Genomic DNA, 27429 nt, shown 5'->3' with positions numbered 1-27429 from the left:
ACAGTGTTGAGTTTATTATAAAAGGAACAATATTACTGTGATTAAATGGCAATAAGATGTGAAGCAACATAACTGTCATCAATAAAAATGTCATGTTCATCCAAATAAAACTGATAGGGTATTTTAATATTAATATTTCACATGTACATTATTTTTGTTTTTTAATATTTTTTAATAATGATTTAATATGAGCATAAAAAGCTAAACTTTGTTTCTCAATATACAAAATAAAGTTACTGCCTTTTCCAAGTTGAATGTTGAGACTGCTTTTTCAACCCTTAATTGTTTAGACTGGTGAAAATCCCAGAACATATCGAGCTAACTTACAATATAAACATTTCTTAAATATTTCCCATTTTGAGCAGCATTCATTCATATCTGAAAAATGGTCAAAGGAATTTTTGGTGAGCCATTGGTTGTTGGGTTATACACAGGAATGGGATCCACTACACTGACAGGTTGTCATCTTGAGGAAAAGTGTCACACAAACAGGTCCACATTATTCTGACCCTGCCACAAATGCAAGTGAAAGGGGCTTAAATATAAATGTATCTGGTCCTCTTTGGTAATGGCAGATGGGGTTAGCTGGTGGTCAGACTTGCTTCTTTCAGACGCAGTCTCTCTTTCTGAAATGTGCAGAAATATGCATCATGATGAAGTCCCATTTAGTTGTGCATGCATTATGTAGTATAAAGGAATAGTTCATCCCAAAATAAAAAATTTGCTAAAAATGTACTCACCCTCAGGCCATTAAAGTCGTACATTAGTTTGTTTCTACAGATTGGAGAACTTTCATCATTACATCTTGCTCACCAATGGACCCTCTGCAGTGAATGGGTGCCGACAGAATGAGAGTCTAAACAGCTGATAAAAACATCTCAAAAATCCACATGACTCCAGTCCATCAATAAATGTCTTGTGACATGAAAAGCTGTTTTTGTATAAAACAAATAAATTGTTAAGCCCTTTTAATTTGAAACTTTTAACTTTATGGATTATGGTTGGAAGCAACAGTTTAAAGTTAAAATGCTTAAATGATGGATTTGTTTCTTACAAACACACAGCTTTTCAGTTCACAGGACATTTACTGATGGAATGGAGTCATGTGGATTATTGTGATGTTTTTAGCAGCTGTTTGGACTCTGTTATTCTGACGGCACCCATTCACTACAGAGGATCCACTGTTGAGCAAGTGATGTAATGCTAAATTTCTCCAAATCTGTTCTGATGAAGAAACTCATCTATGTCTTGGATGGCCTGAGGGTGAGTAAATGTTCAGCAAAATGTCATTTTTGGGTGAACTATGCCTTTAACAAGTGTCTGGATTTAAAACCTGATTCATGAAAGTACAATAGGTACTAGTGTTTGAAGCACTTATCTATCTGCCACCCACACACACCTCAGCAGACTCTTACCAGTCCATTCGCATGTGCCCTTCTGGTCTCAATCTTTTTCTCGGCTGTCATGTTGCGCACTGACTGTTGGGCCTCTTTGATTCTGGAATCAAAAAGAGAACAGATTTAATTTTACTTAACCACAATGTTTCAATTCCAGAAGTTTTAATGCTGAAAATCACTAAAAACAACATCTGCCAATGAAGAAGACATCACTACCTAGGTTCTCACACTGTGTGGTTTGGTCAGAGCAGTTATATACGATTCTAGATGCTCAAGATGCTGTTAACTTCTCACCTCTGTTTGGATATGACCTTGTTCTCTCTCTTCCACCTGATCTTGAAATCATTGCAGAATTCAAACCAAAGTGTGAAAACATGGCCAGGCAAAATCTCTGGCTCTCCAGAACGTGGCTTCAGTCCAAAGTACTCCACTAGCTCAGAGAAGCTGAAAAAGGAAAGTCATGAGGCAAAGCTGGAGATAATGCCAAAATATTTTGAACAAGAGTGATGTGCTACCTTTTACGTGCCGATATCACTTGATGATCTACAGTAATTAGCTCTTTTTGTGCTGTAAAATGAAACATTTATATCAACAATTAGCCAATTAGGACATTTGCATATTGATTGCTTCTATTACTTCAGGATCTTCATTTGTCCTCTTTAACAGTGATAATGCACCGCTCTGTCAGTTATAATACTAACAGCATTATTGTCATATCATTCATAGCCTTTCTACAAGGGCCTCCAAGAAAATGTTGAAACTCCTTTACTAAGAAGTCTCCTTCATTGCCAAAGTCTCTCTGATTCCTATCTCTGCGTCTGTCTTCTGAACCTGACCAGCTATCTCGTACAGGTACGGAGTCACAGACACTTATCAGGTCCCCCAAAAGAGCACATGGCAGATATTCTTCATGACTGCAGGATGTGTGCCGTCTTATCTGTGTAGCGGAAACAATCAAATAATTGTAGTAGGAAGAATGTGAGGAAAGGAAAAGCTTTGCTGCTATGTACAGTATGTAACATAAACATGTATATAAATACATACATAAACTACAAACAGAAGAAATATTTGTTTAGTTCACTACAGCTAGCGTTGTCTCGTCTAGCTGAACTGTAGTAAATGACGACAAGTTTATGTCACTATATACAGTATCTGCCTCTATGATCTGCAAAACCAAACAATCCTGTATACAATCTAAGCAAACTTTTGTACTCCTCTTCATCAGTCCTCTAGAGAGGCAGGTCGTCTCAGAGACCAACGAGACTTCATATCTGAACAAGGTAGACGAGAGGGATTGGCTGATGTGACAGAGCACATAAATAGAAGACTTTGAATACAGATCCTCTTCTAAAAGGTAATATGGGCTAATCGCACTCATCTTAGCATAGCTCACCGTTGCCAATGAAAAAGTCCATTTTCTCCTTGAAGGGATGTACGTGCTCATGAGATGAGTTGGTACACACAGTTAGGACATCCTTTTCACAAACTGTACGAGACAAAAACAATAACATTGGGTTAGAGTAAAGTCCCTGACCAGGTCCAATTTGAAGAAGTCATTCATTGTAAAACAGTTTACACTAACTGTAACGCAACATTTTAGCCAAAAATAAACAGTCAGATTTTTTTCTGTTAGACCACCATGAGTGCTTACTTTTTATTCCAATAACCCTGGATTTTGAAGTATAAGTGCCACATTAATTTGATCAAAACTCACAGTAAAGATTTCTGAAGGACCATGTGACATTGAAGACTGGAGTAATAGCTGCTGAAAATATATTACAATAGAAAAGTTACTTTAAATTGTATTATTTCAAAATGAATATATTATTATTAATATGTTTTTACTAGATTTTTGATCAAATAAATGTAGCCTTGTATTTCAAAATATATTATTGGTGAAACCAATAAAATTTTTGCTAAAACCATGTTTGTCACAATTGACATTCTAGGTGGGTGACGATTGCATTTTTTCTTTTTTACCAGGAATCAACCATCATTCACAACTTCAGCTTAAGTTGTTTTTTTCAAGCCATTGAAAATCACAGCTACTGTGGCCAAAGCTATTAGCACACCACTGATTACTTGCAGATGGAATGAAAGCGCTTTCTGCTGATAAAGCAAAGTCTGTTATTGCCTAATTACAACATCACTGCGGTGAATTATGCCGATTACATCTGTAAAAACAATGATTACAGTAAACTGATTTTGATTATGAGCGGTTAATGTGAAAATGTGTAACATGAGGGAATTTCCAAAGTCTAAAAACAAGTTGAGCGACAGCATTTTGCTGTAGGTATGTTGATATTGTACTGTATATATCTTGACATATCGTGACGAGCTAAGTAAAGTCATTGCCTTATTTTTCTTGTGCTATAAACAAATGATAGCACAGTCACCCTCACATCATTCCAAACTTATATGACTTTCTTACTTTGATGTTATAACTTATTTTGCATCTACAGTTAAAGTCAATGAGGTCCCAAACAAGACTGGACCCCAATGACTTTCATTGAATTGAATAATAAAACAAAACACTTCTGACTTTTTTCAAAATATCTTCTTTTGTGCTCCACGGAAGCAAGAATGTCATACAAGTTTGAAATGCCATGATTTTTTAAATTTTTTATTTTTTGAGTAAATTATCCCTTTAAACCCTTTTTGTTTGCACGTGTTCCTAGGCTACTGCCTCTAACCAATGACCACGAAAACACAATAGAGCTAAAGCTCCACCTGTGACAGAGTCAGAGGTCATCAAATGTCTTTTTCTCTGGGTAAGATCTGTTTTGATGCACCTCTGATCGCATCCTCAGATAGTCATTGTGCTACCCGTGGACCTACGCAGCATTGTTTGTTCACCATCCAATCAGAGGATCAGAGGAGCCAGTCTCCTGTCCCAGTCATAATACACCCTGATGGGAACCCAGGACTGTTGGACACGCTCCATCTGCATCTCACTCCAGATAAGGCTACACACACTACTGTTTTCATTAAGCATTTGTGTAAACTGTGAACACGGCTTGCAATGACGAAGAAGTCGAGTATCTTTCGCACAGCATTTCTACGAGAAATATCCATTCAGTACAGTCTAGCTTGATTAGGTTCTCATATATGTAGTTTCCGCCAAGGCGGCTCACAGCTACATTCAGGTTTTCTCAACTGTGCACCGCAGTGAGCCAAAGCACAATCACAAAGAGATCAAAAAGATGTCTCAAATGCAAAACAGATGAATCAGCTGTGGAGACTGAGAGCATTAGATGTGCTTCACAATGTTGTCATAATTGTCTCCGGAAAGTAAAATCACAGGGACATTCCCTTTTTGTGTAGGCACACAGTGACTAATTTGATTAATGCAGCACTTTCTTGCTCCACAAAATAGCATCGCAGACAAATGTGGTCACCTTGAGCAGCCAAAACCTCAGTAAGTAATGCACACAAGACACCAAAAATCGAACAAACACAGCATAAAAACAAAAAAACAAAGACATGATTCTCTCGCAGTCATGAGGGGAGTTCAAACAGCAGGGAAAAAAAGGGAGAGCGCGATGGGCCAGATTTGGCAGTCTCTCCGTCGCCCGATAAGAAAGGCTTGTTGAGAGGTAAAGAAAAGAATCTCTGACACACATCTGCAGGGCCACACTGAACTCGGACTGATACAGTGTAGCACGAGAACGGCAGTGCATCTCTGTGCAGATAAAGCCCATCCCGCCAGCGATAAGCTGCTCTTCTCTCAGATTACATAAGCGCCAAAGCACTGTAGCCTTTGGCCCCACCGGCGGAGCTAAAGAATCACACAATGCCAGAAGCATCTGATGGGCAGGATTAAAGTCATATCTAAAAGGCGCCAGGGCAAAATCACACAGACTCCACTTCGTCTCCACAGACGTGTACATACGCAAACATGTCTGTATATTCCACCTGATCTAATGTGGTTTAATAATGAGTTGTTGCTAACAGATGCTGTAAAGTCCTCAGGATTCAGCTGGAGCCATGTTGCAGGATTGTAGCCATCCATCCACACAAACCCATGTAATCTTGCTTCTTTTGATGCTAGAGTAAATCAGTGGCATGCTAAAATCGTTTCTTACCTGTCAGGTCTCTGTTTAGCTTCCTGAGATCCTTTGAGAGGTCATCAAACTTCACTTGAGAGGAAAGGAAAACATCTTGAGGTTCGGGCAAAGGAAAGATGCTCTTTTCTGACCCAGCGTTCTGAAGAGAGATTTAAGGGTCAGTGACATATTTAGGTGTCCATTATAAAGAAAAGACTTACAAATCTATATTAAAACATGTGTCAAGTTTTTACCCCAGCATTCAAAAAACATTTTTAAAAGAAGTCTTTTATGCTCACCAAGGCTGGATTTATTTGATCAAAAATATAAGGAACATTATTATAACTTAAAATAATTGTTTTTATTTACATATGCTTTAAAATGTCATGTATTCTTGTGATGGTAAAGCTGATTTTTTTAGCAGTCATTACTCCAGTCTTCAGTGTCACATGATCCTTCAGAAATCATTCTAATATTCTGACCCGATTCAGATCAAGAAACGTTTCTTATTATTAGCAATGTTGAAAAGTTGTGCTGCTTAATATTTTTTGCGGAATATTGTGGAATTACAGTGTTAAGTGTTAAGTGTTAGCCCCCTTCATGATTTTTTATTTTTTTGCATGTTTGTCACACTTTAATGTTTTAGATCATCAAACAAATTTAAATATTAGTCAAAGATAACACAAGTAAGCACAACATGCAGTTTTTAAATGAAGGTTTTTATTATTAAGGGAAAACAAAATCCAAAACTACATGGCCCTGTGTGAAAAAGTGTTTGCCCCCCTGTTAAAACTGTGGTTTATCACACCTGAGTTCAATTTCTCTAGCCACACGCAGGCCTGATTACTGCCACACCTGTTCGCAATCAAGAAATCTCTTAAACAGGACCTGCCTGACAAAGTGAAGTAGACCAAAAGATCCTCAAAAGTTAGACATCATGCCGAGATCTAAAGAAATTCAGAAACAAATAAGAAAGAAAGTAATTGAGATCTATCAGTCTGGAAAAGGTTATAAAGCAATTTCTAAAGCTTTGGGACTCCAGCTCAAAGTCAAAAACATGGAACAGTGGAGAACCTTCCCAGGAGTGGGCGGCCGACCAAAATTACCCCAAGAGCACAGCAACGACTCATCCAAGAGGTCACAAAAGACCCACAACAACATCCAAAGAACTGCAGGCCTCACTTGCCTCAGTTAAGGTCAGTGTTCATGACCCCACCATAAGAAAGAGACTGGGCAAAAATTGTCTGCATGGCAGAGTTCCAAGACGAAAACCGCTGCTGAGCAAAAAGAACACAAAGGCTCGTCTCAGTTTTGCCAGAAAACATCTTGATGATCCCCAAGACTTTTGGGAAAATACTCTGTAAGCTGACGAGACAAAAGTTGAACTTTTTGGAAGGTGTGTGTCCCATTACGTCTGGTGTAAAAGTAACACCGCATTTCAGAAAAAGAACATCATACCAACAGCAAAATATGGTGGTGGTAGTGTGATGATCTGGGGCTGGTTTGCTGCTTCAGGACCTAGAAGACTTGCTGTGATAAATGGAACCATGAATTCTACTGTTTACCAAAAAATCCTGAAGGAGAATGTAAGGTCATCTGTTCGTGACCTCAAGCTGAAGCGAACTTGGGTTCTGCAGCAGGACAATGATCCAAAACACACCAGAAAGTCCACCTCTGAATGGCTGAAGAAAAACAAAATGAAGACTTTGGAGTGGCCTAGTCAAAGTCCTGACCTGAATCCTATTGAGATGCTGTGGCATGACCTTAAAAAGGGTGTTCATGCTAGAAAACCCTCCGGTGTGGCTGAATTATAACAATTCTGCCTCGATGAGTGGACCAAAATTCCTCCACAGCGCTGTAACAGACTCATTGCAAGTTATCGCAAATGCTTGATTGCAGTTGTTGCTGCTAAGGGTGGCCCAACCAGTTATTAGGTTTAGTAGGGCAAACACTTTTTGACACAGGGCCATGTAGTTTTGGATTTAGTTTTCCCTTAATAATAAAAACCTTCATTTAAAAACTACAAGTGTGTTCACTTGTGTTATCTTTTACTTATATTTAAATTTGCTTGATGATCTGAAACATTAAAGTGTGACAAACATGCAAAAAAAAAGAAGAAATCAGGAAGTGGGCCAACAATTTAATGTGCCATTTATTATATATATATATATATATATATATATATATATATATTTATATTTTGGAACATATTTATTCCAAAGCTTTGAACGGTAGGTCATATAGGTTTTTAAAAACCTTTAATAGCATTTTTAAGAAAAAATAAAATACATTTAATTAAATAAAATAAACATTTTTTCTTCATTTTGATATCATTATGAGAGCACCCTGACATTTTTTTAAAATCTAAATTACTTTTAATTTAGAAATGAAAAACTTTGCATTTTTGTATTTTAAAGTCATTGTATGAATTGCATTTTTCATGCATCACTGAATAAATGAACAGAAAATAAATAAGAAATTAATTAACAGAAAAATTAAGTGTGCAGATCTGTACTGTGCAAAATAAAACATTGCATTTGAAAAATTGCATATTCATGGTTTACCTTATCAAGGTGACGCAGATAGTAGGAAACAATGTAGTCCAACAGACTAATGTGATTTTCCTGCAGATTTATAAAGAATTACGTCAAAAGCTTACATCACCTTGTACAAACCTCTAGGAAACAGAAAAAACAAGGCTCTATCAAACACTTCAGTGCGTTTGTGTGAGCGGCTAGGGCTTTCCCAGTGTCAAACACGGGCTCATGAAATGGAGAAAAGGGTTACCCTGCTCTTGACGTCTTTAAGCTTAGGAAGAATCTCAAGCCCGAAGCCGTCAGCCTGTCCTCGAGCTCTGCTGCCTCCATTCATGTAGTTTCCCAGAGCAAGCACCAGTCCTATCAACTCCTTCACACTGTCTTTCTCCAACAGATACTAAAACACATCACCATTTATTTGTGAATTTATCTCTCTTCATAATGGAGATGTTGGAGACAAAGTAAGCACTTAGACGTCACTTAAATAAACGGCAGCTGCCTGAAGGGCTGTTTTTGACTGTTAAGAATGCCAGCATTGATACTTTATCAAATGTTTGATAGTATCTGAGGTCTGACCCCTTTGAAAAGTGCCTTTGTACCTTGCAGACGTGAAGAATAATCTCGGTCTTGCGCTGTATGGAGGCAACGGCGTCAGTGAACTTCGACTGAAAAATGAAACAGTGAACTCGACTGGAGAACTCAGGGATCTGGGAGAGTTCATACAGGAACCTGTCAAGAAAAAAGCAATGAACATCGGTCAACTTAAAGTGCGTAGCGTTGAAAACTCTCCTCAAATGAAGGAACCTTAGAGAAGTATACATTGCAAAAAAGTGCCCTTGTAAGTGACAACTGACGTATCACTAGTCGCTAACTGCAGGAAAAAGGGAGTTATCTGGTGTGTTTCTGGAATATCTCACTGTTCAGGCTTGTCCAGTAGTTTGACCTGCTCCTCGTCTGAGGTTTCATAGTGTTTCTTAATCTTCTCTAACTCCTCGGGCTGAGCTCTCTGGGAGAAACAGAACAGACGCATTCATAAGACAACTGACCAATGATACGCACATAAACTTATGAAACCACACAAGAACTATCAATTATTTAGTTATGTTGGGACTGGAACTAGTATTTATGGGAATTTTCTGGAGTGATTTTGGTGAGAAATGTGAGTCGAATGGATTTAAATACAGTAAAAATTCTAATTATCGGAAATATTTAAAGGATATATTGATGAAAATACATCATAAACCCTAATATCACAGTAAAAATACATTAGAATAATTAATGTGCTTCATATAAAATAATAATCTCCACATTTCTGCTTTTAAATCTTCCAAACATTGGCCTTAATCACTTTTACTGTAACCTCAATTTCTGCTATTTTCAACAACATAAAATAGAAAACATGCAAGGGGTGCAGGATATGTAGAACTTTGTGAATGATGGATGTTCAGATTTTGTGCAAAACTACTGTTTTGGATTCCGGGATTCAGTGTGGGCCTGTATATAAGTAAATTTCCAGTGTGGCAGGATATACTTACATTTTCATACAGGGCTTCAATAGCATCCAAGTCAACCACAGAATTGTCCAGCGTCAAAACAGCTGCATAGGGAAGAAGTATTAGTCTCTAAACAAGAAGACTGCTTAGTTATTGGACATGTGTGTGTCATGGATGTGATAAGTTAATGTAAAAGTGGATAAATATGTATTTGAGAGCTTTTTTTCTCCTGAAGGAATTCACTGCTCAATTTACTAAAGTCATTAAAAACATCTGCCTGTCTGACTCTGTTAAGCCAAACTGTGATGACTTCAAGATTTTCAATGGGAAAGGTATAGGTTTAGTAAGTAGGACTGATGTACACACCATAATGTGGAGAACCCAAAGAGTATTTCTAACGGTAAACCACAAGACAAGTTTATTTAACAAACATACAGCCAATTTATTCCTAATAAGAGCTGGAGCCAATCACATCGTTGCAAGATATGTCTCTATATACAGAATCATTTCAACATCATGTCTTAGCTTGCCTTTCGCTATCCAGGCCACACAAATATGCATCATTTTAACATGTCTGTTTATTATTATTTGAGGAAAAATGAGTCTGGATAGAATAAAATGACACTCTGCTGAGCTGGTGGTCGAGTATTTCTCAGCATATATGAGCATATATACAGTGTGATTTACCTTGCTGGATGTCCTTCATCTCCAGATGGAGACTTGAGATTAAGATGCCCACGGCCTGAGAGCGCTTGCCATCCAGTAATTTAATGACCTAAAATCCACATTTACAAGACAAAGCCCACCACAGAATAGCATTTACTTCTAAATGACATAAATCATAAGTTAAGTGCATTCTGCTTACTCTACCATAGGAATACAAGCATAAGACTCATGCTTGTATTATTCAAAAGTGGAATGAATGAATAACAAAAGAACCTTTGGGAAATTCCATACTTACATTATAAAATCCGCCTGCCAAAGGTAACAATGGCATGATCACATTTCATAAACAGGTTAATTTATTTCAAATTATTCCCATTTTCTATATAATTATATCAATTTCAAAGGCATTTGTGGGATTCTGATTTTACACATAAGCATTCATATAAAAAATGGCAGATTCTATCAAGTGACAGCACCTGATTATGTTTCTGTTTATAGAAACGTAATTATCAGAGGTGAATCTTCTGCATCATTTATGCTAATGTTCCAGTAATATATATATATATATATATATATATATATATATATATATATATATATATATATATATATATATATATATATATATATATATATATATATAAATACGGAAGTGTTGAAAACTGCTCCACCTAGTGGACAAAGAATTACTTACATTTGTGCATTTGGGCAGACACTTTTATCCAAAGCGACTTAAAGTGCATGTGCATTTTTTTAAAACTAGTTAAATCAATCCAACATCCTCACATTTGCTATATAAATATGGGATGGACCCTCTCTAAGTCATATCATTTTTCTCATCTTCAGGCAAGAGTGGTACCTTCCTGGCTTTGGTTTTCTTCTCATAGGCTTCAGATAGGGGCTTTCTTTTGGTGGGCGATGTGGCTTTTGCAAACAGTTCCGCAAATTCATTGGTGTTTATTATCTCTGGCTCTTCCAAGGAACTCCATAGCATATTGTTCCTTACAAAAAGACAGAAACAGATGACGAGAGATTTTATGTTTTTCGAATATTTGACGTTTTCAGCAGTTTTGCTCACATTAAGGCTTATCGAGATTGAATCTTCACACTTTAAAGTCACAGAACAGGCCACGACCAAAACATTTCCTAATATTGGCATCTGTAAAAACCAAAGTTACATGAGTTATTTACTGTTGCTGGGTAACCATGCCTAAAAGCAGGAAAAGGAAAATCAACAGGGGCTCAATGTGTGTAATCTGATTTGCTAAATGTTCTCTCCTATAAAAATAATTAAGGAGCCAGGACGACGGCACACAGCTAAGCTTGACTGGGTTTAGCTTTGGCTTGACAAAATGCTCACGGAGAGAGCAGAAAGCTTTCATGAGGAGTCAAATAACATTGCAACAGCACAGAGGTGGCCGGGGAGCAGAATCCCACAGAAATCCACACCGCCACTAGAGGTCCTGGAAAGACTGCCGCTCGGCCTGTGGCTGGCCCCTGATGCAGACAAATGTCTGCAGTGGTCTGTCTTAAACGTCCCACGAGGTCTGACGAGGGGGAGTTGAAAATGTCAGCATCATTTGTGGACATACATTGTGTGTTTGAGGAATGTTATGAGTGGTGAACAATGGAAATGTTTATATGGAATACAGGTGGAGTTGGATGGTGTTTTTTTATTTAGTTTAGAGCAGTTAAGAGCTATTAAAAAGCACGGCCAGTGTTGTTTTTGTTAACTGAAACTCTTAAAAATTTGTTTTGCCAATTGAAATAAAACTGAAATAAAGTAAAATATAAATATTAGATGAAAAACTTTTGAGACTTAAAAAAAAATTTGATATGTTTTTTTTTTTTGGCAACTAACTGAAATAAAATATTAAAACTTAAACTGAAATAAAAGAAAACTGAAGCTATATAAAAATATTTTGCTATATAAAAATATATATTAAAAAACAAAGCAAATGTCAAAAATTCTAAAAATAAAATGAAAATGAAAACTGAAATATAAAAATGAAAGTTAAATTAAAAAAAAAACTATAATACTGTATTAATAATACTAAATGATTACAGATTGTGTCAGTGGCTAAGCACTTTCTCATGATATCTTAAAACAATGCGAATGATGATGGATGATCAGAAGTGTCTCTTTTTACCTGTATTCAGTATACAATAATGGAATTGACATATTTGTGTTTGGGTCAATGACATATAAGTGTAACCATGATAAAGAAAAGAAAATTCTTTTAAAAATCTACTTTAAAAATGCATCTGATATTTTCAGAGATTTTTGATCTTGACACGCAGTCATGAGGGGGCTTCTTGAACATGCAATTTCCGGTTTTATTTTTTTTTTTTATGCTTCTGCATGTTGATCGCACCATGCCTCAGCAGTCAAGTAGATCTGTTAAATAATTATTTACTTTCTTGAACAAAACATAAAATTAACTCATCTTTTTTGGATTAATGTTTTCATTATATCAAGACATAAAAAAGAAACAAAAATAAATTAGGCAAAAAACAACAACAAGAAACAAAAATCTGCTATGTTATTGACCTGCGGCAATTAAAATATGAGGTAAGGTGATAATGGATACCTGTTATTTTGAATCTGTATCCGTGTCCAGTACAGAGGTTTCATTGGACGGACCGGCTCCACTGATGGCTTGCGAGTAGGATTGTCTGCCGCTTTACTGGAGAAGATACCAGCTCCAGGAGGAGGGGGAGGGGGGGCAGAGTGGAGGACAGGTGGTGGTGGTGGTGGTGGTGGTGGAGGCACACTTCCTGGCCTCTCTAGTGGCTGAGAAGGAAGTGGAGGTACATTAGGAGTACAAGGGCCTGTTGGAGGAGGAGGAGGAGGAGGAGGAGGGAGTGGAGTATTGTTGCTATCCATCTGTAACTGAAGTGATAAAGGTGGGGGAGCTGGAGGAGGAACGTTTAGTTTGCCAGTAAAGTTTTTTGTTGAGTTGAGGTCAGCATTTTTAGGCAGGGGGTCAAAACCCCTGCTCTGGGTTTCCTTGGCCTCCTCAGGCTTGTTGACTGTCTCTCTTTCTGTCTGAATACACACAGAGCGGAAGACCCGTGGCTTGATGTTGTCTTCAGTGGACACAGCAACATCTCTGTGATTTCTGCCTCTTTCTTTGTCTCTCTCTCTTTGTAAGCTGGCGATGGTTGTCCCTAGTCTGGACAGATCCTCTTCGTTCTTCTTTTGTAACCGGAAGAGCTCAAGTTTGAAGTCAGCCTGCATCAGTCAAACATCAACATACAGTATATAAGAAACATTTTCCCCAGAGAATGCAGGAACTGATAAAAAAAAAAAAAAAAAAACATCTGTATAACATTTATAATGTATAACACTTGAAGTGTATTTATATTTGCTTTCTATTTTAAACTTTCTATTTTATACAAATGTTCCCATTATGTATAAACTTTTGTTTTTGTGAGCTTCTCACCTGTAACTTTTCCACTTCTTCATTACATTCCCTTTTTAGCTGCAGAAGAGCTGCCTGATGCTCTGAGAATATAAAACAAAGACATGACTAAATGTATCACAAAACCCGTTGGATAGTTCTAGAAACTCGATAAATCAAAGCTCTACCATATAATATATAGAATAATATGTATGTATACAATATACCATTCAAAAATTTGGGGATGGTAAAATTTTTAAACATTTTTGAAAGACATCTCTTATGTTTATTAAGGCTGCATTTATTTGATCAAATATACAGTAAAACAGTAAAAAAAAAAAAAAAAGTTTTATAAAAAAAAAAATAAAAAATATTGAAAACAGTGCTTCTTAATATGTTTAAGGAGCATTTTTTAAAATATAAATCTTTTATAACGTTATATGTATTACTTGCTGATTTTTATGAATTTAATGCATCCTTGCTGAAAAAATATCTTACTCTATCATAAATGGGATGAAGAATATGATATCCAATAAATGTTGCAGGTGTAAAATTTCCAATAGATGGCAGTGGTGGGGCTGTTATAAATGGATGATCACAGCCTTGTCTAGAGAACCATGGGAAAACTCTCTGACTTTTATGTAAGAGAACTAATTTCCTCAAGTATAAACATACCAAGACATATGACAACACCATTCTGACTGTGTGCTTTTTAGGTGTGGCTGTGGACTGCACACCCTTTAAATCTATAAGACACTGCTATATTGGCAATGGAACTGACGCTCAATAAAACTATATAATATTTAATGCACACATTTATGTAATTTTCAATGGCGTAAGACTAGTGACTGCATTATTAAGAAAACATTTAATCTTACAAATAACAAATGGTGTGACATTGAGTCATTTCATCAGTAGAACAGCCCTCTAGGAACACATTTGGGGTGGAGGTGTATTGGAATTTGTTTGGACAGTGTTGTGTCATTGTATACTAAGGCAAATATTGGAATCAGAGCAAACATTTACACTTACTGCTGTTGTTTCTGATTATACAATAAGCCCTCACCTGCTTCAGTGTATTTTAGACCAATCTTTTCTTCTTCGTCTTTGGATTTTGGTGGAGGCCAAACAGTCTGAAGTCGCTTAGGAGTGTGCTCCTCACTCACCTCAGCCTATAAGACAAAAACAGCCACAATTAATGTGCATTCTACCATTTAAATATGTTAAAATAAAGAGCACACTAAAATAATTAACTAAAATGATTACACTTTATAGGTGCACATAAACAAGGCTTTTCACATGTATTGATACTGAGATGCTACCATCAAATGCAATCATCTGTTCACTTCATACTTTGGAATCAGTAGTTTCTTTGTTGTCTGGAAACTTGCTTGAGGTCCTATCGAAGAAGGCTTTGAGGACATCTTTGTCCCTGTTGATCTTCCTCTTTACAGTGTCCAGGTCCATGCGATTTGAAGTGTCCTTTTTGGCAGATTTAACTTTGAAGAAAGCCTTCAATGCATCTAAGGCCGTCTCTGCATTTGTAGATTCATTTGTTTCCTCGGACTGGAGAACGGCTGGCTCCTCTACAGTTGTCTCTGGCTTTTCTGCAGGATCCTGACTGATTGGAGACAGTGGGGGGCTTGTCATGCTCTCTTGTTTTCTCTTCCCTTCCCCCTTGCTGAGGAATTGGGTAAGCTGTTCTAGGAAGTCTCCTTTGACTTCTTTCTTGTTAGACTGATCGGTAAAAAGTCCTCTTTTGGCAGGGCTTTGGGGTTGCTCTGGAGTGTCTTTTTCCTCAAGTGCTTCTTTCTTGGGGCTGAGCAGCCCAGTGAAGAGGGACGGCAGATGGAGGGGTTTTTCTTTTACTGCTTTGGGGGTTTGATCAGTTGTGGTTTTCTCAGTGGAAGATGAATTTGTGTCTAACATAGTCTCTTGTATTATTTCTTCTTTGTTCTCTTTATTCATTTCTTCTTCTGTGAGCACTTTTATCACCTGTTCCTCCAGCTGGATGGTCACCGGTTCTGGTTCTGAATTATCTAGCTCAGATGAATGGTGTTCTTCAGTGTCACAGAGGTCAGAACCTTCTGAAATCTCTCCTCCAGTCTTAGAATGTTTCATTTGGTTCTTCTGGCATGTGTTAGATGAATGGACCTCCACAATATTGCTGTCTGATTCTGTACTGCTTCTATTGAATATAGTCTCATCACTTGACTGGATCTTTTCAGTATCAACACATGATCCTGCAGAAAGATCTTCAACACGTGTAAGGGTGATGACTACAGATCTGGTGTTTGCAGGTGAGTTTGAAGAAAGAACCTTTTTATCAGTGAGACTATGAACTTCACAATGTGTTAATGTGGTCTGAATGTCCATGTTTGTGGATGTCTGGTGGTCGTTAATTAGATTTTGTTCTTTTGTACAGTTTTTGGTTGTTTGTGTGACTTATTGTGGGTTTTGATGATTTCCATCACGCTCTATTTTGCTCTCAGCAGCAGATACGTCCTGCTGACTTTGCACTGAAAAGTCATTATTGTTATTTGTGGATGGATTCAAAGACTCTGTTATTAAAAATTCAGTCAGATTGTTTCTGTCAGAGGGAATATTTGTACTTTTAGTGTCTGTGAGGACGTCCTGACAGACTCTGTCTTTCAGTGGTCCTTTCTCAGTGTTCTCTCTGAACATTTTCATTTTTTCTTTGCTGCTGGTTTCCTCTATGTGGCCTTCTTCTCTCTTATTTTGCACAACACCAAAAAGCTCCTCATTGCTGACATTACCTGATTCCATAACAACGGTCTCATTTTCAGATATGTCCTGCTTGAGTCTGTTTTTACTCATGTCCTTATCATTGCTTTTTGAAACAAACTCTTCATCGCTGTATAAAGATCCTTCTCCGAAATCAGATTCTTTATCATCCACTGTAATGAGTGCTGGGTTCTCAAGTTGTTTGTCCAGTCTGTTAGCACTGTCACTGGCTGAGACCTCGCTAAGTGATTTAGACGTTGTGACAGCTTGACCATCTGTTACATCCTGGTCAGTCTGGCGTGCTGCTGATATTTTATTGTAATTATCTCTCGAGTGGTCAACATTCAGGTCCAAGTCCACTTCCTCTTTTTCTGAAGAAAAATCTATTTCATCAGTTTCATTAACATTCTGATGCTCTGATCTGTTGACATGGTCTTTAGTTCTGTCTTCCTCAGCATTTGTTTGTAAAGTCTGAACAATTATATCAAAATCATCCCCTTGATCATCGAAACCATCGTGCCTTTGATCATTAACATCTCCTTTCTCAGTCAAAGAATGAAAAGAAGCCACATTTGGATTCTCCTCAGTCGGTGTTTGGAGTTCATGCTTTTCAGGGTGAGTAAAAAAGTTTGTTAATTTGTCCAAAAATGAATGGCTGGTCTTATCCTCCATTTCCTTCCGGTACAGTTTACAGGATCTTTACGAGCAAATTTAGTCAGTCTGTATTCAAACAACCATATTCCACAAGTGAATAAAACAGGAAGCAGAGTCAAAATTCATATCTCCAGAGTTAAAACTGAAGTGTCCATGTTTGCCGTTACAAAAAGTCTAGGTTCTTTCCATTAGCCTTCCCAAGTCTAGCCAACTCTGAATTTCCGGTCCTTGTGCTGACAAATTATGAATATGAATAAGTTCCATATATTATCTTTTACTGTTTTGAAATACGGTTCTGTTTTAATAAAATAATTTTAGTTCAGGTCTGGTGTAATATGTTGTCCTTACATGAAGTTTCCAGAATTACGGACGCCAGGAACATGTCCATTAAAAAGCAGAGATGCTGTTTTCAGTCTCTCATTACAGGAGAGCTCAAGAAATGGAAAAAGAAAGAAAGGAAAAAAAACCCATTCCGCCACGACATTCTAAATAGTGCCAGCATGCAGCTTGGTCCTTTTATCCTGCCTTTACATCCTTTTTAGCCTCTTCATTCTTTTCCATTTTGGATTTTATAATGTTTACTTGATTTTAATCCACAGTTCCCAACAAGAGAGCATACACCAACACATGAAATACACATATAAGCAGTAAGCGCTCCACCCACCTATTTTCTGCCACATGATTTCTGGTCACATACTCAGTCGCCCATGAGGAAGAAGTGGCACCTCAGTACCACACCCAAAAGAGCACACAAAACTCCAGTAAGAGTAACTGTCCAGTCAGGACAGACTATCCTGCTTCTATAAGGCTGGATACCTCCTTCTGTCCACTTCACACTGGATAATGTCACACTAATCAGTACGATTAACCTGTTAACCCCACCTACATCCTTGTTTTGTCATCTATGTTTTGGCTGTAGAGACCAGTCCTGATACAGTCTCTTTACTACAGTAATCCACGGTAAGAACAATGTAAATAGACATCATTCACTATATTTTAAATAATAAACCTAATATTAGTAAATACATTTACATCAAATGAAACCTTTAGATAACAAAATATCTTAATTATTCTAGACACTTGAAAAAAATAATTAAATTTCTTTCTGAAAAATGCAATCAAGCATGAGAAAAGTGATTAAATTTTACAACTTAAAAAATACTAATTTAGATTCTATATAAGTAAATTATTTTTAAAAAATGTTCTAAAAACTCTCAGATTACACTTAAACACTTAAGGACTTGATTTTTTGATTTCAAAATGTACTGGTAATTTTCTGCCAGGACAATATCCATTTTATTTATTTATTTATTTATTTATTTTTTACAGATTTTTATTCTTACAGTGGGGTTTCTTTAAATTCTGGGCTTGCAATAATCATGTGTAAAATGCATTTATTATTTTGTGAAATTGATTAATAATACACACTATAAATGAATTAACTTACAATAGTTACTGCGATAGTTAACTTCAAGTATGTCGCAAATAAATAATGACAGTATTTTCAAATACTCACAGTGTGGTCACGGTCAAGAGAGACATGTGGAGTACTGATGACCTCATCTTCTGCACTTCGTTTGTTTTTGGAAACAGAGTTGCACAAGGACACATTACCAATGTGCTCATATGGCCTCTCCTCTGCAAGCACCCTGTTCTCACTCTCCTCTGTGGAAAAACAAAAACATAATGATTCATACTTAAATGTTAATGACTGAATATTTTCAAAGTTACCCAACAGGCAGGTGGCTTTAGATTTGGACGCTACAGCCCAAAATATAATAAATATGCATTAGCCAGATTAATGAGACAAAGTTTATTGACACTTACAACTGCTAATTGACATACATATGTATAGCTGCAGTGCTGTTTGACACAAAATCAGTGGAAATAATTTGAAAATTTATCTGTGAACATTTAAAAATAGATATTTGAAAAGCCACCTTCTTCCTTATTGACTGTTTTCCTTATAGCAAAGCTATCAGGAATACACAGACTGCCACAGAGTGGACACTGAAGTGTACTGCAGTTTAAAGGGTAAAGTGACAGTGTCGTCTTCATTCAGTATCATTTCAAGACAATTTCTATAGTAAAAATAAGAATTCAGATACCAATAATTGGACATTCTGCAAGTGAAAATAAATCTTATTAAATCAGACAAATTCATGGAAAATCTCTACACAATTGATTCACTCACAGCATGATATCAAGTCCAAGAATCAATAAACCTTTTATTCAGTAGCCTAAATAAACAGCTGAGGGTCACAGTGCGTTCAGCGAGAGTGTAGGAGAGCTGAGATCCACTGCAGAACAGAAAACAATGTACAAACAATCCATGAACAGATTTCATTGAATATGCAGGAGAGAACAGGAATGTGTTGTGCAGCCGACAGTTACATAATTTTAAAAGGTCATAGATTATAGTGGGGAGAAAATTGTGTTCTTTCTTTGAAATGTTACATTACCTGAAGGGTTGTCACTGGTTTTGATTTCCATCATAATTAGAAATGAAAAAATGTGCTTCGAAGTGGTCTCTGCTCCCCGTTCATTGAGACTGAGCAGGGAATATCTGTACAGGCTCACTTAACATTTTTAGTGACATAGAAGGCTCAACACATCAGAGCCATATTAGATCCAGAAGAGAAAAAGATATAGGCCTATAAAAGAATAAATAAATAAATAAATAAATAAATAAATAAATAAATAAATACTTTTTGTTTTACCCCCAGAGGAGAGGGGGTTTAAGAATCTAAATGTATGTAATATTGCAAACATCTGAAGAAAAAAAAAAGAAAAAAGAAAATCAGTCATTATTTGTAACGCCCTGCGAAGTCATCAAGTACAGTGGTGGAACTTTGATGTCACTTTGTAGGCAAAAACCCGGAAGAGAGTTAGCATTTAGCACTTCCGGTTTCATCGTCCCAGCGTCAATTTTTTTTTTGGAATGGGATTTTGGTTAAATCCCTTAAATAAGGTCCGTGGTTCACACAGGCTTAAGATACTTCCACGCTTTAATCTACGACATAAAACACACAGTTACACCCCGCTCGTGATTTTTTTTAAACTGTTACGTTTCTTAAAAAAGACAGTTGTTAACAGTTGCCTGGACTACATTCGCTGTTAGAGACATATGACGTCATCACGCCGAACAGTTTATCAATTTACAGTATTTTCCAGTCGTAGTATAATTTGTAATACGATTAATTGTAGAATAACTAATTAATAGTTTACCGCATTTTATATTTGTTGGTCGAAGATGATTTTTGTTTTTTTGTTTTGCCACGAAATGCAACACAAGTCTTCAGATGGAAGATGCTCCGTTATATTCGAAAATAACTGTTATTTGTATAGTAATGTACAATTTGTGTTTTCCTATGATAATCGTAACGGTTTACTTTATATCTCGTGCACATACACATGTTACTCCAGCAAAACTTCTTAGCAACCACCCCTGACCTAAAAAGCTGAAGAAAAGCTCTCCTCATTCAAAGGTAAAGTTTCTGTCCATATATGTCAACGCTGTAAAGTAGGCCTACACTTATTACTTTACACGCTTTATAAGCTGTGGCCAAATATGTATGTTTATTTACATTAAAGGCAAAATAACTAAAATAATAAGAGCACAGGTACAGATCTGGAACTTCTTTAAGTCTGTCTAAATATCATTTAGTAATTGCTATGTCTTCTGGTCCATCCTTTCCTTAGGTAGGTGTGCTATAGACATTGATTAATGTAACATAAAAATACTATACATATTTATATATTTTGCTATTGTATTGTGGAATGACACTTTCATAAACTTTTCTATAGCCTACTCCTCTGATTATATAATGGTAAAAAAATAGCAATATCATAGCACAACAACAGTGATCAGCAATAATGATAAGCCTAAGACTAATAATAAGTTCATATAGATCACAACACAGTCTCAGAGGTAAGAAGTGGATTAGCCTTCACCTGAAATGTTTGTTTTTGCATCCTGAACTACGAGGCAAATGTTGGATGTCCTTTAGTTATGATTATTTCATTTATTCACTATACTATTTATTATTAATGTCTCATTTCAGTTTTAGTTTGGCTCTAGTTTTGTATTTATTCCAGTTTATATGAAAAGGTTCATGTAGCCTGGATTAAAATTCATATACAGAGTAAATCCTTTTCACTGAACAAGTTGTGGGAAGCATGGTGGTGTTGACGCTGAAGGCGAGCGACCGTGGTGCTGTAGTTCGTTTATAGCCTAAGTTTAGCTTTTAAGTTTTGGCGCTTTTATTTAGGCTTCAAAATTCATCAAATTTATATTATTTTGTGAAGATTATCTTGATGGACAAAACGTGTAAGTTTCATAAACTATGGTTGAACACAGAGCTTATTTTTTGCGATAATCCAGAAGCCTGGCTTTTTGTCGAGGGAACCAGTGTCATGCTAACAGCAGATCTGCCTTCAAAGTGACGTCATAGTTCCCCCACGTCGCGCTCAATACGAGTTTCATAAAATGTACCTATGCCTGTATTATATATATAATACATAACATTATATATATATATATATATATATATATATATATATATATATATATATATATATATATATATATATATATATATATATAATACACATATATAATACACATATATACATAGGCTACTGTTATATTTAAAACCCGTTTGTGATGTTCTTTTATTCTGGATGGCAAGGGCAGTGACTGTAACATCGAGTGTATTTTGCAGTATTGAACACAGATTTCATCAGGCTGTGAAAATTCTTCAAAAAGTACACAAAGAATGGCCTTCTCAGCTGCCATAGTTGCAACTCTTGCATCATCAGAACAGGGTGTTCAATTCCTTTTTAAAACGTTTTGCACCGTTTTGTCGGGGCTGAACGCATCCCAGGTATAATCACTTTATAGTTATTGGGAAGGTGTTTGACAGCCCCAGAACAATAACTGTTTAATATAATGTGATGGTCATTGGGCACTTTTAATTACCAAAATATAGAGTTGCTTTATCTTTGGAGTTTATTTTTTTTATCCATTGTGAATAAACCATTAATCTTGGGTGAGCTCCCTAGTAGACATGCAGTAGCGATGTCATTAGCTCCATGCTGTGAGTTATTTTTGTAAGCAGTGGACAGCACCCTGAGGGGAGTGCTGCTGACAGATTGTGTTGTCCAGATAGGCCTACTGTATGTAAAAACAAAAAAGAGTGTTAGTAGTGAGAAAACAAGAACATTGACCTTATTTAAACTTTATTCTTCTCTATTAAAAGAACATTGTGGCACAAAGACCAGGATTGGACAAAATTTAGAACTGACTCTATCTCAGAATTTGACTTCCGAAAGTATTTTGGAAAGTTTTTTATTTATTTTTATTTTTTATTAATAATATTATTATGATTTAATATATTTTATATTATTATATTAACTGTCTTATTATTTGATGAATAAGATGAAAAATAACAGCATTTATTTGCATTTGACATCTTTTAAAACATTATAAATCTTTAGTGTCATTTTTATTTTTTTAAATAAAAATTTAAAGCATCATTTCTACATAAAAATAATGTTAGAAAACTTTTAAACATATACGGAAGTATATGGAAATAATTTATGGGTAATTTTATGAAAGTAAAATGTTTTTAAACATGCAAATAATGTTAGAAAACTTTTAAACATATACGGAAGTATATGGAAATAATTTATGGGTAATTTATGAAAGTAAAATGTTTTTAAACATGCAAACACACAATTTCATGATGTCATCCCATTTGAACTCTGCTTCCTCAAGTTCAAATTTGAATTACATTTCTGCATCCTCAGTTGAAATTCATGGTTTTAGGAACAGGCATTCTCAATTCAATTCTGACTGAGACACACACAGACAAGCCTGTCACACTCAAATTGTTTTGTGTGCCTCTAATCTCATTTGAGAGGGTGCAGGCTTGACTCATCTTCAGGATTCCATTTCCACTAAAGCTCAAGGGATCGGAACATTAACAGCTAGCTGTTGGGCAGAAACTGCTGCTACTGTGAAATGTGAAAGTCTTAACACAAAGCAGCAGGTAGCCACATTCACATTGGTGTCTCTAATATTCACATGGGGACCATGAATTGCAGACATATATAAAGAAAATTTAAATAAGATTAAAGAAGTTTAAGCCTTTCACTGCAAAATCAATAAAGGGATGAGATGTTGGTGTATAAAGCAATATAAATATCATTCTAAATATGCAATTTCACACTAGATTGATTGCACACCCATATGTTGTGGTCTATTCAGCATGCTGCTATTACGAGAAGATGGGTCACACAAGCCTGAAGAATTAGCTGACTAGCCTTATCTGGAACAGAGTGTATTTACAGCCAGTAGATGAACAGGTGGAAGCCCACAACAAATCACAAAATCTTATTACCACTGTGTTTTCAAACAGGCATCTGTACTGAAAGAAGCTCTTAAGAGATATTAAAATGATTTTTTGTAATGTTAGCCACATTTACAAGTTAGCCAGAAGATACTTTTTTTTGTGTGTGTGTGTGGCAAATTCCTTTTTCTTTATCCTTTTGCCTTTTTAGGCATTACTACATTGCAATCTTTCATGCTTCATTCATGTTTTAATGTTCATATTCCTAAACAAGCCTCAAGCACCACCACTTAACAGACTACAGTACCAGACCATAATGTTTCACTCTCTGACCCCTGAAATCATATGATCGTCTGCAAACTATAGAGGTATCGAGGCTGACACGGTATGCCTCTGGGTTTTGGGCTGCAGGTCTTCAGTGTTTCAGCGTCTCAGCCGTGTTAATCTGTATCATGAAAAGACATCACAAGGTTTAGGTTTAGCATTCCTATTCACCTCAGTGATCACAGGCTCTGTGGGGAGTAACATGCTCTGCTGTATTCTCAGTGTGTTTCTGCTTTCAAAACACTTCAATACTGAAGCTGAAGAAGCATTTGCATAAGGAGTTACATAATGCTCTTAATCTCGCCTCTTTAGTTCTATGAATTTCCTAATTGAAGGTCCACATTCAGTGTAAATAAGACATTCTACTATTTTTGAATATAAGAAATTCTAATAAAATACAGAAAATATGCTTTTATATTCTATAAAATATAGAAATGTATAAAAATGATATTATACTAATATAATTTTTGAAAGAACTCTCTTACCCAGGCTGCATTTATTTGATCAAAAATAATATTGTCAAATATTATTACAATTTAAGTATTTTTTATTATCCATGCTGAAAACGATTTTAATGATTATTGTTTTTGTGGAAACTATGATCTGTGACTTTTTTTCTGTGAATTCTTTGATGAATAGAAACTTAAAAATAACAGTTTTCCTATCATTACAACTCTCGGAAGATTGTAGCATGGTAATGGATATGACAATGTTAATGTATTTGGTCCTGGAATAATAGATCTGTTACGTTGCTGAATTGCTTCTGCTGGTGGTTATTGCTGTTGTTGTACAGTGTGCAACTGTACAGTGTAGTGCAAGTCTAAAAGGGGCAAGTTTTTTTTTTTTTAAAGAATAGAATTAGAATAGAGAGTGCTAGAGTTAGAGGGTCAAATAAAGATGGAAGAGATGTGTTTTTAGCTGATTCTTGAAGATGGCTAAGAATTCAGCTGCTCAGACTGAGATTAAGGTCATTCCACCAGGAGCGAACATTTAATTTAAAAAAGTCTGTGAATGTGATATTGTGCCTCTTTGGGATGGCACAATAAAGCAACATTCACTTGCAGAATGCAAGCTTCTAGAGAGCACATAAGTCATAAAGTAATGAATTTAGGTAAAGGGGTGCTGAGCCAGTGGTGGTTTTGTAGGCAAACATCAGTGCAAATTTATAAACAGAGGTGTGACATGCATTCTTTTCAACTCATTGAAACTGAATCTTGCTGCTGTGTTCTGGATTAATTGTAAAGGTTTGATAGAACTGGCTGGAAGACCTGCCAAGAGAGCATTGCAATAGTCCAGCCTGGACAGAACAAGAGCTTGAACAAGCAGTTGTGAAGCATGTACTTTTTGATGTTGAATAAAGCAAATCTGCAGGACCAGATATTATATTTAAATATAATATTTTAAATATTATATTACCATATACTGTATAAATAAAACACTTGCCATTAAATATTATTCATTTCATGAAAGAAGTATTTAGAATAACAAGTGAGAGACAAGAAGATCACAGAATCAGGAAGTGTTATAATGTTGAGAACACAGAGGTCACACACCTATAGTTGGAGAGGTGGGGATGGTTGGTGTAGTGGATGGGGTCCAACTGACACTCTGCTCATTGACTGTTGATTCAGATCCATTATATGTGGTCTTTTCTGTGCTGCCATACAGATATTTTCCCTCTTGTGTTAGATAAATACTGTTGTAGTCCTCTGCATCCTCTTTAGGTAGCGGCAGAATACGATACTGCGGCAGAGGCCTGGAGCTAAGTAAGGATAGACGGGATAATGGTGGAGACACAGCGTCCAGATTTGTGCATCTTGTTGAAAGTGTAGCGACAACATCTGAAGAAGTGAAAGAATTACTCTTCCTTCCTGATTTAATATTTGTTTGCTTAAGTTCTTCACATAGCTCTAAAGGAAAACTCTCCTTGTGCTCTGTGGGTACATGACTGTCCATAGGCAAAAACGCACCTGTGGTTAAGGTATGTGTGCTGTCTTTTAAACAGTCTAAACTGGTGCAAACCTGGTGGATAAGGTTCTCAACTTCAAAGATCTTGTCTTTCATACTGGACATTGCTTTCTGCTGCTCCATACGCTTATTCATGTCTGTTGACTTCCCTTGAAGACTTTTCTTAGTAGTCTTCATCAGGTCATGAAGATTTTCCGTCCCATCTGAGTCAATTTCAAATACATTGTCATACTCAGAGAGCTCACTGGACAGATCTTCCTCAAAGCTCCTTGAATCCTTGGCTATATTATTTTTCAGTTCAGTCTGTGTCCCAGGACCTTCATGCTTAAATTGTCTCTTTTCATCTTTTAAAACTTTGTGTGAGGGTTGTTCAGTAGTTGAACTTAGTTTCTGTTTACTAACGTACATCCTCTTCTCTACATCCATTGATCTCATTGTCCACAATTTCTTCTGTTTCTGCCCTCTGGAGGCTTTTCTCAGGCTTTTAGGAGAAATAACAAGCTTGTTCTCCAGGTTGCTGGTGCAGCACAGATCCTCTCCACTACGAAGGTCACTTTCCAAGTCTGAATTCTTGCATACCTGTTGATTTCCCATTACATTTCCCAAAGCCTTTGCTTTGCAATCCACATGCGGATCCAACCGCTCCTCAAGCACCTTATTTCTGACATCATTTGTCTTAAGGAGGTCCTTGTGCTCATTCATCAACGGTCCCACCTCCTTCATGCCAGGACTAATCAAAGCTTTACCCTTAAGAGCTGCCCTTCCATTCTTCACAGAGACCGTACCGTTAATGACTGGGAGAAACTTAGTTATCTGTTTTTTCTCTCTGATTAGTTTGTAAAGCTGAAGAACAGTGCTGCTGCCCTCCATGACAGTATGCTTGCTTATTAGAGTGTTAACCACTATGAGGGTCCTTCTAAGAAAGAAAATATCAAAATGAGTTAACTATATTATCTCAAATGACACCATCTGAGCATTTGTGTGTGTGTGTGTGTATATTTGATATCATTTCTGTTAACTTAACACCGGTTTTAGTTTTACTAATTTATAAGCTCTTGTGGTAATCAGTTGAAAGCAGTTGCTTTTAACAGGTTACAAAATAAAGCAAGTAAAAGGCTTTATAATTTACACAACTAATGCTCTAACCTCAGTAATCTGGAATGAAAATTTGAATTCTTACCATCATCCACTGGCTACTTTACTGGTATTCATTTGAGCTGTAGTCTCGTCTGTCCCATGTCTTCCATATGTTGTCAAATAACTGTCCAATCAGCACTTTTTGGAGACATGGTCTAGCAGGGGCAATTAATGATCATGATAGTTTGCCACGCTAGCTGGGGGAAATGCGCTGCGCTGGCCAGTAAAAGAATGCTGGAACCCAGTGACTGCAGTTTAGAGTTTGCCGCCAGATGGAACTATTACCCCAGAATTTAATTTGGAGACTCAGCCAAGTAGCTAGGCTACCTGTAGTAGAACCATGAGAATGTTCCCCTGGCATTAGTAGACATATAAAACCCAGCATAAATTGCTATGCTATTCAACTGAATATTTCTCATGTTTAAAAATGCATATCCTAAGAAACGTCTTGTTTGTTAAATATCTATTTTAAATATCTTTTTATTTTTATCTTATTCATCTTCTCTTTGAAGTGTTGTCTAAAAATACAGGCTATGTATTTAGTAGCCTGTTCTTGTTTATTATAGTAGGCTATTATTATATTTTATTTATTCAGATTACAGTTATTTTATATTTTATTTCACCTGTCACTTCACTGATGATGTAGCAATATTGTATGTAAATTATGCCAAGGATGTAGCCTACTTAAAAATCGAAAACTGAAAT

General features: G+C 36.3%; 1 protein-coding gene across 1 annotated transcript; it reads right to left on the bottom strand.

Annotated features, from left to right (window-relative positions):
- Positions 1-234: 234 nt before the first annotated feature.
- LOC109044919 (formin-like) lies at positions 235-27112 on the bottom strand. Its single transcript, XM_042746970.1, has 19 exons — positions 26768-27112; positions 25173-26503; positions 18459-18607; positions 14610-14715; positions 13586-13647; positions 12731-13374; positions 10999-11140; positions 10161-10248; positions 9516-9577; positions 8898-8986; positions 8580-8709; positions 8231-8377; positions 8008-8067; positions 5483-5603; positions 2791-2883; positions 1913-1964; positions 1692-1841; positions 1416-1497; positions 235-626 (listed from the first exon to the last, which is right to left on the bottom strand). The coding sequence occupies exons 2-19, from the start codon at positions 26455-26457 to the stop codon at positions 582-584; spliced, it is 3507 nt and encodes a 1168-aa protein (XP_042602904.1). The 5' UTR covers positions 26458-26503; positions 26768-27112; the 3' UTR covers positions 235-581.
- Positions 27113-27429: the final 317 nt, after the last annotated feature.

The sequence above is a fragment of the Cyprinus carpio genome, chromosome B20, assembly GCF_018340385.1.
Source record: "Cyprinus carpio isolate SPL01 chromosome B20, ASM1834038v1, whole genome shotgun sequence".
Classification (NCBI taxonomy): domain Eukaryota; kingdom Metazoa; phylum Chordata; class Actinopteri; order Cypriniformes; family Cyprinidae; genus Cyprinus; species Cyprinus carpio.
The sequence above is the reverse complement of the archived record's forward strand: the minus strand, read 5'-3'. Positions and strand labels throughout refer to the sequence as shown.

Bases quoted from the DNA above. Each gene is read 5' to 3' on its own strand.
- LOC109044919 (XM_042746970.1), bottom strand. From the start codon at position 26,457: ATGGAGGGCAGCAGCACTGTTCTTCAGCTTTACAAACTAATCAGAGAG. The intron at 8,068-8,230 runs GTAACCCTTTTC...ATAAATCTGCAG, and splicing joins TTAAAGACGTCAAGAGCAGG to GAAAATCACATTAGTCTGTT. The intron at 1,842-1,912 runs GTAGCACATCAC...TTCCTTTTTCAG, and splicing joins GTGATATCGGCACGTAAAAG to CTTCTCTGAGCTAGTGGAGT.